At 50.4% G+C, this 12,554-nt stretch overlaps 3 protein-coding genes across 3 annotated transcripts; 1 reads left to right on the top strand and 2 right to left on the bottom strand.

Annotated features, from left to right (window-relative positions):
* Nucleotides 1-915: 915 nt before the first annotated feature.
* B0H65DRAFT_426318 (uncharacterized protein) lies at nt 916-1,125 on the bottom strand (the record flags this gene model as incomplete). Its single annotated transcript, XM_062824625.1, has 1 exon — nt 916-1,125. A coding segment is annotated over one exon (210 nt), but the record flags the coding sequence as incomplete, so codon positions are not given.
* A 746-nt stretch (nt 1,126-1,871) lies between these two features.
* Nucleotides 1,872-3,305, top strand: B0H65DRAFT_573080 (uncharacterized protein; the record flags this gene model as incomplete). The annotated part of the gene is made up of 2 exons (XM_062830535.1): nt 1,872-2,854; nt 2,936-3,305. 2 exons carry the CDS (start codon nt 1,872-1,874, stop codon nt 3,303-3,305), a joined length of 1,353 nt encoding a protein of 450 aa, XP_062681363.1.
* A 4,959-nt stretch (nt 3,306-8,264) lies between these two features.
* B0H65DRAFT_508585 (heterokaryon incompatibility protein-domain-containing protein) lies at nt 8,265-10,811 on the bottom strand (the record flags this gene model as incomplete). Its single annotated transcript, XM_062828238.1, has 3 exons — nt 8,265-8,953; nt 8,987-9,040; nt 9,200-10,811. 3 exons carry the CDS (start codon nt 10,809-10,811, stop codon nt 8,265-8,267), a joined length of 2,355 nt encoding a protein of 784 aa, XP_062681364.1.
* Between the last annotated feature and the right edge of the window lie 1,743 nt (nt 10,812-12,554).

The raw sequence follows: 12,554 nt of genomic DNA on the forward strand, positions 1-12,554 counted from the left end.
GCAAAGCGTAGGCTATGACACAGCTGTCTGAGCTCAGTTTCCTTCGCTCAAGTTCACCCAAGTCGAACACCCTACACTACTCACTCCCCTCCATCCCCACAACTCGCTTCATCCCTTACTAGTTCCCAGTCTCAGTTCGAGGTCCCCGAAGCCAGCGTCTCTAACTCCCATGCCCGCCCATACAACCCCCACGTCAACACATATCTAGTAACGTACACCGCCCAATAACCCGGGAGTTTCTCCGGTTCATTAGCCCGTCCCATTCCCCTACTTCAATCTAAAAGTCAATCCCCCAACTCCCACCATCGATCCCGTCGTTACCGGTGCCCTGGGTCCAGTCCAGTTCATAGACTATGGGACTGGAACCCGGATCCTCCGCTATTTATCCCATCTATATCTCATCATTCCATTTTTAGTTAACTGCTAGCTAGTTAGAAAGGTAAATGAAGGGCGATCGGCATCGCCTAGTCTAACCCTCGCTCGCCTATTTCCTCGCCTACTCTCGCCTAATGAACTTAGTCTCAAACTTCCATGTGTTGCTATCCTGAGCGATCCGAACGGTACCCTCGCCTATGGGGGGGATAATTGGGTCACGGGGATGGCAAAAGAAGAGGAGCCCTTTTTTGTTCAGGGCAAGGCAGGACCGTTTGCCAGGGGGATGAAAGTGAAGTGGGAGAAAACGGAGGAACCCCTGATGTTGATGAGGAAGGAAGAAAGAAAGGAAGAAGAAGAAGAGAGGGAAGTAGTCGGTACTTTGGAGAGTTGAAGGAGGGAAGTGGGATGAAAACGGTGGAGGGAGGGGCGCACTGTATTTTCCATCGTTCTTTTCGTGTCTCCGGATGGACATGGCATGGCATGGCATGGCATGGATGGAGTGAGGGAAAGATGGATGGAAAATGGGTAATGGGGAGATACCTATGACGTCGATGATGGAAATGGTTGGAAGGCACAGCTTTGGTGCGGTCGGTGATTCCGGGTCGGGTGGGCGGTGAAATGGGGAGAAAGATGCACCGGGATACAGCCAGTGCGCCCCGGCTTGCGGTGCTTACCTACGGTGACGGATGACGTTGGGTTTCGGAAGTTGCGCCCCGTGCAAGGCGGGGTGTTTGGTCCGGCCCGGTCCGGCTTGGAAGATGCAGTGACGGCCGAGAGATGTGAGAGGATTGGAACATTCAAATCATGTTGAAACCCAATGTGGGTGTTTGATGGTTGAGCTGGTTTACCGATGGTTTGCGCTTTCAAACCGGACCCAGTTGTTTATTCCGTCCCGGGCCGGTCTTGTTGGCTTATCTATTCGGTTGTTCCCGGGCTACTCACCCTACCGGCCTTGAACAAGTGTTTATGGCAGGAGCAATTCAGGAAGGCAGTGGCGAGGGGCAAAAGGCTTTCGTCGGGAAGGAGCGTCAGACGCACGTCTCTGCCTACCTACCCACCTGCCCTTTTGTAGGTACCTACTACTCTTCTTGCAAAGAAACTTGGCTGCGGACCAAGAGCCAAATTATTCTCCTGCTCCTCTCCATCCATTACAATATTCCTCTTCTTGACTACATACCAAAACAACTTGTCGCCATCGCCTCATTACACTTGATTTTGGGTATCCCAATGTTTACTTGGTCCCGTCACTCGCCGTGGTATAGGGCAGCCAAAGTGTCTCAGGTCGTCGAATCCCAGCCTGACAGCCACCACCTGTACATCTTCTACGTTCTCGAATACCCTCGCTTCCACGCCGTCTACCCAAAGTGAAGAAGTAGGATAAACACAAGCCCTCGTCCAGGTTAGTTCCGTCCTTCCAGTCTGACACTCGCCCGTGGCTTAACAGCTGACTTTCCTCGATCTCAGGTACTCACCTGCTTTGCTCCTCCAGTCTTCCAATGACGACCCACAATGAAAAGCCCTCGGCCATCAAAAAGCTTCCCCTGGAGCTAAGAGATCTGATATGTGAGCACATGGCTTCAACGCTGCACTCAGCTCTGCACCATAGCAGCCTTCCAGAAGATGATCCTTGGACTTTCTCTTGGACCACACCACACCGACCCCCCGACTGCCAAATCATCCAAAAGCGTCTTCGAGCTTTGTCACTTGTTTCCAAGGCCTGGTCCCGTTCAGCACAGCGAGCATTATTTGCGGTAATTCCGATAAGCAGTGCTCGGTGCCTCATGAAGTTGCTCAGGAGTCTGTTATTATACCCGAAGAACAGACGTTTCATTCGATGCCTGATACCAATATTCTCATTCCAATGCGATAAATTGTATGTGGGGCGGTACCGAGTCCCATTCAACCTTGGGATGCTCACTTTGGCACAATTTGTGGATAACTTGGGTCATATTCTGTTCACGCCCACTGTGGACGAGCTTCCGCACGCCATGCTGCTTCGTACCAGTCTCATCAAGCATGCACTTCACCCACTACTACCGGACCCCAGTAACCACGCAGACGCAGACTATAGCGTCTATCGCTTCCGGGAGGTCTTAAACTCGGCCTTATGGAGTGTTGTTCACCTTTCTCCATCGCTCAGTACGGTTCACTTGCGTACTGAAACCTATTATTCCGCTTCACCTTTTGGGTATGGCGAGGAGATGACATATAGCGGACGTTTTCTTGAAGGTGGCCGTCCACTCCTGAAAACTCTCAGTCTGCACTCCGATGCCTTCCCAACAGTCTATAACAGGCGCGATTATGAAGAGCTTGCTTACGAGTGCTGGATGTCATGCATTCCCAGCATCCAGTATATCACGCTCTTGGGTGATTCCAACTGGATGCACAATGGCGAGTGCAGCGAGGCGCGGAAGCTCGACGACGTGTACCGCTGGCTGGATAGCGTTACAAAACTCACTTCACTTCGGCTACTCAATGGGTTTGATGACGTTCTGGACGTTTAGGAACCTCCTGGACATTTACCTGGCCCTGAACACACATGGAACTCAATTCTCCTGAGGCACAAACATACGCTTGAGGAGTTGGTGTTTGATGGCTACCAGGGAATGGCGCTTTCTGAGCAAGACAGAGAAGTGGTGAGCTCGACAAATATCACCCGCTTTGGGCCTACCAAGACGTTATCTTGCTTGCCAGAACTCGAAAAATTGGCGTATCTCAAACTGCCCTTACACTTTCTCATATCTAACATGGACGCCCATTTTATTCACGAATATATGTCTCCAGAAAATGAGGGAGAAGCACTTGCTTTGGTCAATACCTCCTTTCCCCCGTCACTGAAAAGACTTGACATTGTGGTCTACGGGTTTTATCTTGATGAGGAACGGGTTGGTGAGATCTACCCACTCAGAACGATCACCGTCAGGTTTTGAGGCCAAGGGGCACACCCCCTTTTACTTGACGGATTAGTTAGGTTTTTTTTTTTTTTTTTTTTTCTTTGGCATTTTTCTTTTACACCGATACCGTAGGGGCTATCATTGTCGTGTTTGAGGTGTTTATAGATTCCGGTCTTTTACGACGCTGGCACATCGGGATGACTTGATACGGGCAGAGGACTTGTGATTAGAAGCGGAATGGACACTATTAGTTTATTAATCAAGTCCTATTATTACAGCGAAACAAACTGACTAGATATTCTCAGCATACTCGAATATTTACAACAGTGAGGTGCAAAGATACCGACCCCTTGCAAAAGGTACATCCACCCTCCTGATCACGTTCGCCATCTACTTTACTTCTGTCATCCAACAACAACCTGGCATCGGAGAGCAACCCTTCCTTCCCATGCTCGCCTTACACACGATGGCAAGGTAGTAAGTAGGTGACAATGAGAAGAAACAAGGGTTTGATTGTGCCAAGTTGGTTGTTTGACTCTGATATTCACCAATATCCTTGTTCTGAAAAAACCAACGAGGTACCACGTTTCCAGAAAGGATGGAAAACATGAACTCACGAAAGCAAACCATCTTCTCGAAAGGCCAGACAGAGGGTTTGTGGCTGAGTGTCCTAAGGGAATGGACTCGAAGGGCGTTACCTTGCTTGGGTCGGAGTTTTGGGCCTAGGACATGTGTAACGTGCGCGAAGTCAGAGTGTAGCCCTTCTAGATAGAAAGTAAAACGTAGATAACGGTAGACATATCATAACATTTGGACCTTTGATCCTGAATACTTGATGGCACTATATTCTTCGGAAAACTACGTCGTCGAACCGGCATGCACGAACATCATTCTGAGCCATCGCTGAACGAATAATTGTAGAGTAGGTAGAGCGATGAAGGAGGTCTGGCGGGCACGAACTGTAACGGTGTAATAAGCCGGTAACAAAGACTGATATGTTACGGAGTGCAGTCGGGTGCCTCTTCCGTGGCTAACTACGTATATATACACCACTTTGAGATGCCCGATCGCCAACTTCCGTTTCCTTGTACCATTTATGTTTTGCAGGAACATGGCATGGCCATACAGTGTAGTTGTTTGCCACCGCCGTGATAAATCAGATGTATACAGCAAAGAAAGCAAGATAGTGTCCAAGTAAATGTTTCCGCGCCGCTACAGGCTGGCTTAGCAGTAGTCAGGATCATAACGGCCATACCTACCTACCTAGTCGTAGAAGAGACGAAAGAGAGAGAGAGGCCGCGCAGGAACACAAAGATGGCATCATTCCCCAGCTGCCCGCAAGAGTGGCGCCTTCAGGCCTGATATCCGAGGAACGAGGAACGCAAGTTCAAGTCGAACGAAAGGCAGATTGTCATTGTAGCTGCAACAGGTCATATGTAGTTCACGTGGCGGAGCGTGAGATCGACGCGCAGAACGTGGGAGCTGGAAGAAGCGAAGCAGATGGAAGAGCGGTACCGGAGAAAGTAAAACACAAAACGAACAGCTCAACGGCTGGATGGAGAAGGGGCAGTTAGTTGGATCTCTCTCTCTCAATATATCATCATTCCCATCATTCGTGATCCATCTCATTATCACTCATCATATCAGCAACATGAGCACGACGCTCATGTCTGCAAGTCCTATTCACGACCGGCGAGTTCACTGGCCAAGCATAAACGAGAAGAGTGTGTCTCGTCATTCCAAATGCCGCCGCCGTAGATGGAAGGCTCTACCCATATTTTCTCTGATTGAACAGGAGCATGGTTCGGTTCGCAAGAAGGGGGAAAAAATCTGGGATTTCCGCCACGATCGATGTCGAGCGATTCGGAAAGCGAGGATGTGCCGTTTTGAGGATTGTTCATAATGTTGGCTTTGCTGGTTTGTATTGGTTCCAGCCGATGTGGTAATGGCGTTTACATTGTCGAGGTAGCTGGAAACCCAGAAGAAGAAGGACTCCTTCTTATCGGTCGGTACGGTGTTCCCGGTCATCTTTCTGCGAGCGGATCCGTCGATCGTGATAGCACCGATCGTGTAGCCCGAGAAAAGAGTCCCTTGTGCCGATTCGTTCTCGTAGGTGAATCTGCTCGATGCCACACGAGTGCGCGCCTATAGAGCCAAAAGTGTGAGAACTGTAACTCGGCATTGTGTGGAGAGAATGTGTCTCGTTGAGACTTCCACTTACCCGTCGGTGTTGCTCCAGGCCTCTCTTGATCGTGATCTCCATAGTCAGGCACTTGGAAATAAATAGGGGGCACTGGACATACCTTGGGATTTGGAGTTCTGGTCCAGCACTGAATGTGCCATTGAAGTTGAATGGAGAAAGGCATCGTCGTCAAACGGGCACATGCGCACTTCATTCTGCTCCCTTCTTGCATCATCACGGGGTTTTCGGCGACTCTCCCTTCTTTGATTGCCTCTGACGTTTAGCGCTGCGGCACAAGCAGTCTTTGGTTCATGTTCCGTTTTTGGAAGCGATTTTGGATGTTGGTCGTTGATGGGTGTCCATTTGACAAGGCACCTAAATCGACCCTGTGCTTGGCTTAGATACACTGTGCTCACAGGTCACCCCAAAGGTTGGTGTTAGGTAGGTTAGGGTTAGCGGTTAGGGCTAGTTAGTGTTAATTCCGGGGTGCGGGGGGTCTGTGAGAAGCCCCAGTCTTAACAGGAATCTAGCGCATTGAAGAGGACGGATAGTTAAACGCTCTCGTTGTTGTCGTCAAAACGATGGCTTTTGGTAAGAAGGACTCGGTGATGAAGTTGCGGGCGCGCGAAAGCGATGCTAAGCCTCGAGTCTTGGCAGTCACTGTATGGCCCAACACAGTCGATCTACATGGGAACACAGTCGATTTAGCCGATGTGCACTTTGGGAGCCGCACTGTTTGTTGGTTGGAAGTTTGCCGAACCACAAGGACACCAACAGCAGGTGTGATCGTGGTAGCCGCAATGCCCCCCAAGAACTGGAAACCCCGCTATCGATTCAGAAAAAACGATCGAGGCATTTCAACATCCTCATTTCCTTCAGGTATCAGACTTTAGTCGCCGAGCAAAACGATGCGGTCCTCCATGAATGTCCAGCACTTGAGGTTGAGAACAGAATCAGGAGATACGGCTCACGGGCGTTTCCTCGACATCCCTGGCGGCAGGATGGGGTGAAAACTCGACCAACACTCAACAGCGGGACCGTTTTGGGTCGATAAAGAGGTACGCTCATAACCAACATGTGTGTCAAGGTGGTGTAGACAGACAAAGGCGAGTCGATGAAATGACGATGACAGGAGTGCTGACTTGCTAGTAATGTCAATCTAGGTCAAAGACTGCCCGGTTCCTCGTCATGGTGTTGGTAGTTAAGCGCACGACAACCCAAGACCTCGTCTTCCGTCTGGTTCTTGTCATGGATCACTCGATGGCTCGGTTGGCAGCTCGTTGGCGCTCGAGTCCAACATGACAATGAACCCGTCATGACAGTCAAGGCACGCATCCCGTGCTCATGACGAGAAGAGCGCAAACAGTTAACAAAGATATGGACTTTCGTCGAGCGTCTAAGGCCTTTTGGCGGATACAAATAAGATCTTGTCGGCGCTTTTCCATGATGTATTCCGACAACACATCGCCAAGTACCAGTACGCGTTCCCCAAAAAGCGAATAGAACCCACACGAAGGCAAAATCACATAGCCCACGATGTCTGCTGCGGAAAACCGAGCTGGAAATGGCCAAACTGTCGTCAACTTAGCGACTCGCAGGAAGAATCTCGTGGCCGATGCCGAAAAGTTCAGTGAAGAACTACGCCGATATCTCGAACTTTTGGCCAAGCATGAATTCAACGTCGATGCTGAAACAGATCCAGGCCTCAACATTGTGGAGTATTGGGGTACATTTGCGCGAAAAGAACAAATTATGGCCATGACGGACACCGCGGACCTCACAAGCTGTGGGAACATTGTGGGGGCATTGATGGATAATGCCAGAGAATGTGAGAAGCTACTCCCCTAGACTATTGTTACTTTCTTCGCAGGTGTTCCCCTCCTGGTGAATCTTGATATGACCGACTCCTTGTTTCCCAGGTCACTGACTCCACCGTTTCCTCAAGTGCGTTCTAAGTTGAAATCTTTCAAAGAGAACCATGGCGATCAACGACTCACCCCCCCGGCCCAAGGTTCTACCACGAGCCACGGAGTTATCCCAAAAGTATCTACCTCTATGGATGTGAGTTTTCGATCAAAACTCGGTACAGAGCTTTGAATTGCACAGGAGTTGGTGGCTAATGTGTTGGTGTTACTTCAGCGAGTTTCGAGTCCCGCGTTGAACAAATCGAAAAATGATATTGATAAAGAGCTCCATAATATCAGGAAGTTGGTCAGCGAGATGCGAACGATCTTAGGCGACAGGCGCACCTAATAGACTCCACATACTTTTTCAGGAGTTCTTTTCCCGGCATTGGAAGAACTAGGAAATTGGATTGGCGTGCTCGATAGGTACCTATGCTTAAGCATGAGGCATCGTTAGGTTTGTCCTCAGGTTAAACGAAGGGATTTAACTGATGAACCTAGAATTAAGGAGTACGGGAAAGAAGAGCAAGCTGTCAGATGATGCAGCAATCAAAAGCCGCCTTGAACATCAAGGAAAGCAAAACAGTCAATTTAAATCATATTACGTCACTTTCATTACCAAATTGGTTCTGTTTACAAGGCGTCTTGTTGGGATGAGAAGGCCACCAGTTGGCAATGGACCTTGACGAAGTCCGACGCCACAGAGCCTCGCCCCATTTACTGCATGGCCTGCCTTGTCCCACCTTCTCAGTCCCTTCACTTCAGTTCGCTTTCAAGTATCCACGGTCGGCCCATGCCTTTACGAGATGTTGAGGTATCTTCATGTGCCAAGGTTGAGATAAGTTTGAAGTTGGGAGAGATGTGGATCGATCAAATAGGACAAGGTTGTACCAGCGCGAACACGACAACTCAACACAATCGAACCTGTTCTTCCCTCACAAACCGTGGTAATGCGGACCAAACCCGTTCGTGCTCATCCTCGTTGACGTTCACCTTCAGTAGGTGCACTCTTTCATACATTGTTTCTGGTCTTCCATTGAGCGTTCTCTTTACTGGCTTGAGCATCATAATCCAAAGATGGTGCGCAGACCATGTAAAGGCTTCTATTGCGAGCAACAGGCCAAGAAAATTGGCATCTTCGTTGCGCTTGCCACTGGTGGAGGTGCCATCGCTGCCCCCTTCATGTTCAATGTCGTCAAACAGAACACGGGGTAGGCAGTCTATCGTCTGTCCTTCAAGGAATGGTGGCCATGTATATGTCCATGTTCCTAGTGGGCTCCATGAATCGAAATCGGACGTCAACTTCAACTTTATGTCTAACACCGTCCCCCTGAGAGTCAAACACGCCGGGATCTTGCCGCCTTGGAGTGTTAGGTTCAAAATCTCTGCGTTTTGTGTCTCCCAGTCCAGCCTCTGTACAATGCCCGCTTCATCTTCGAATTCGACATGTGCCATGGTGCAGGTGTCTAAGGCGAAGTGCCGTTTTACTACATTCTTATGCTTTATTAAGCAGGTCTTCCAATCGGCCCATGACCAACTTGGAAACACTGATCTTCGCATCATTTGCCGGTCTGTTGGTATAATGTCTGTAGGCTTATCTAGATGATCTCAGTAGTCGACCCAGAGGAGACTGTAGACCAATTTGTAGGTCAGACTGTTCGATATATCATTGACTGAAGACGAATCTGGACCATTGGTGATGGAATAGCACAGGTGCTTGCCGAGAGGTATTAGAGGCAGTTGTTGAAATGAGCAGGCCCACGGCAAACGTACAGTTCCGCAACGGTGAAAATATGGATAAGAATATAAATCATCATCTTTTATAGGAAGAATGGGCAGGCCACAAAAGAAGGGGATTTCGTGCTCTGTCGTTTTAGAACGGTATCTCCCAAAGATACCGGCGATGGCATCCAGAGTGTCTGCATCAAAAGCAAGTCGTCTTTGCGCGAACTCTTTGATTCTGTCCCAGATTGTGCTGGAATCTGACCATTCGGCGACTCGACGTGGAAAGACGGAGCCAAAGTCTGACTCTTCGCGTTCAAATGATATATAACGGATGTCGTCGAACTGATCATGTCGACCGTCCGCATCGAGTGAATCAGCCGCGCCAGGAAGCGGGACCGATAAGACTTCATCCCCGTGCATCTCATAGCACTGGAAGTAAACCAACAGGTCCGTGAAGATGAGCCGGCGCTTCGACAATAGTCCTTCCTGGTAGGTCCAACCACGGGTATGCCACTTTGAGGTTGTCACCAAATTTTTGGGACTTTCATACAAAGCCAGGGAAATCTCTTCGGCCACTTGCACACAGAGCTGTTCAGGACGATGGCGCGAACTAACTCCCGGAAGCCCGTACTCCGGTCCCTCTCCTGCTGCCGCGATTATAGTCAAGACAGAGCAGGAGTAGATCCTCTCCATGTTCTGGATCTGGATTTGTTTGGATGGTATGTCGTCCTGGGGAATACAATACCGGTCGATCCAAAGGTATCTGTATCCAAGCCTCTTGACGACCTCTATGGCATCGCTGATGACCAGAGGTAACTCTTCTGGTAGAGAGAGGCCGTCTTCCCGTAAGACAGGACCGCTGAATCCCGCCTGACCCCAGACGTAACTGAGAGTAACATAGTCAACCTTGTCGTGCTTTCCACCACTCTCCAAAGCCTCAACCACGGAAACGATATTTCCCGTGGTACAATCAATGACCCGGAATCCAGGAATTGTGACCACATCACCATCACCATCACCATCACCATGACATTGAGCATGCCCCAACTGACAAAGCCTTAACCATTCCCCAATGAGATTGTAGTTGACCTGATCGGGCAAGATTCTTCTCGCCAATAATCCGCCCCCAGCCTCTCTAGCCCTCGTCAACGCACTATGATTCGGACCGTCATCCACAACACGCAGAATGGCATGCCCCGCATTATGCGCGTGGAAAGTATAGGCTCCAAGGCCCGGGTCAGTGCGCCCTTGCGCGAATTGCAGTGCAAAAACGTCTTGCACATAATGTCGACAATACTTTCTACGGTAATCGTCGCGGTTGTGTGGACATCCTTCATGTTCTACCCAAAACCATTTCAAGGAATGAAACCCTTTCAAAAAAATACCGGTCGGAAAATGATCGGGATCCCTCTCCATTCCCAAGGTGATGCCTCTGGATCGAAGTAGGTAGTCTTTGTAGAATGCGTAAAAGGGGCACTGTGGTTTGGATTTGTCTGCCAACTCGGGGCCTGGCCAGCCGGACTTTTCACGGGTTTCAAGTGTCTCAAAACATTTGCATGCCTTGGGTATTTCATCCTCGTAAGGATTCAAGTCATTATGACGTCTGTGAGTCGTGAAAAGAGCTTTGAAGTCGATCTGGCTGCATGCCGAGCAGAGGTGTGGTCGTGGGGGGTGATGGTGTTCGTTCTCCGGGTCCGGGGAGCTCAGGCCCGATTCTTTTGGCTCCGTCATATTTGCGCGGTGCTGAAGTTTTGCAAGGGCTTCTACGAGCCGCCCTAAAGGTGATGCTGAAATGCTGGTGTAAATGGCTTGTGGTGATGTTGTCGTGGTGGTTGGGCGCTGAGCGCCAACTCATGTTTACTTCCAGATTGAGGTTACAACAGCCGCCCAACCAACGTCGAGTGCCCTGCATGTTAGGCTGTTAACTCGACTTTTCGGCTGGCGTCCATCGGAGCGACAACAAAATGGCCAAATTGCAAACAAGTTGAGATGGAAGGGTCAAGGGAAAATCATTACATGCTATTTCGAAGGACTTACATCCAATATCCCTTGTGTCTCTGTGAGCACACACAAGTTTCTGCTCAACACACGGAAAGCACCATGAGATCGTGCACTAACAGACACATATGTACAAGAGATGTTTAGTCAGCAAGCCTTATCAGCTGCCTTATCGGCTCACTACATAATACACTGGACAGTATCAACGTCGCAAGGCTTCCTTTGTTCTATTTCGCCTCCTTCTTCCGCCTCGTCGCCCTCCTTCTGCGCTCGCACAACATGCGACGACGCGAAACACGTCACCGACCAACAACCACACGCTCTGCAACGTTTCTTCCTTTCCCCCAAGCAACCAAGCAGTCACCGCCCCGCCATTCGTTCGGGTCTCGCCAGCCTCCAAGTCCCAGCCTCCCAAGCTCTTGACGGCCAAGTTCGCCCATGTCTTGACGTGACACTTGTCCCCCATCTTGGTCACCTCGCCGCCTCCAACGACAAGATCCGAGCTTGTGGACCCGTCGGCAATACAAGTCACCGACAAGCCTGTCGCTTTTGGACAGGATGGACACGGCCCGCGCCTTGAGTCTGGGCTGGCGACGCGACCAGAAGGGCAGCCGTTCCCTGAGATTGCCCAGCTAGAAGGTGGCTTGAACAAGAGAGCCGGAATACCGTCGAACCGAAGCCGTACCACGCGTTGACAAAGCGTTCTTGAGATCTCACATGGCCTAGAAACCACTCGCTGGTGCCCTCGGCCTGCTTCGACCGCGCGACGATCCGGACCGACTCGTCGGCCGCCTTGCACAGTCTCGACTCGCCCTCCGACGCGGTGTACCGAAGATGGAGACCAACTTCACCGATCGTTTCATAGTGGAACTTGCGAATCTCGGTCGGCAGCTCGAGCAGCCAGTTCGAAATCGCACCCGTACCCTCGAACGGCGTATGTTTCCAGAAGAGGACAGCTAGAAGGCGCTGGTTTCGTACGATTGCGAGCTGATGGCCACCGAGGAGACAGGCACGCGTTTGAAGTAGAAAGCCAACGTACCTGTCCCGCCGTTATCGGCCTCCTTTGTCACAGCGGACGCCACGCAATACTTGCGGCTGGGGTGTATGAGGGTAGCCTTAACGCCGCTATACGGGCCGTCACCTGCAAGAATCGAGAAGCCCACGGACCGAAGACGACACACCCATATAATGACCGGGAAAGTCAATATCGGTAAGATCCCCGCTGAACGAAAAGCCTGTGCTGCCCTTAAGACGGAGACGAAGCAAAGCGAGCGGGTCAATTTGTCATAGAGAGACCCTCTTCGTGATGCCGTACTCGTGGCTGCTAGCTTCAGTACATGCCAGCTCAAGGCGCTTCAGGTCTGCCCAGAGATGGTCAACACCAAGAAGTCCATCACGCGAGGCATCCTAGTATTTCCCCCGGCTTGAGGGCCCAATACGCTACAGGCCTTGCTCGAACGACAAGGAGCTTTCTGC

This window comes from Neurospora tetraspora (assembly GCF_033439725.1).
Source record: "Neurospora tetraspora strain CBS 560.94 chromosome Unknown B0H65scaffold_4, whole genome shotgun sequence".
NCBI lineage: Eukaryota > Fungi > Ascomycota > Sordariomycetes > Sordariales > Sordariaceae > Neurospora > Neurospora tetraspora.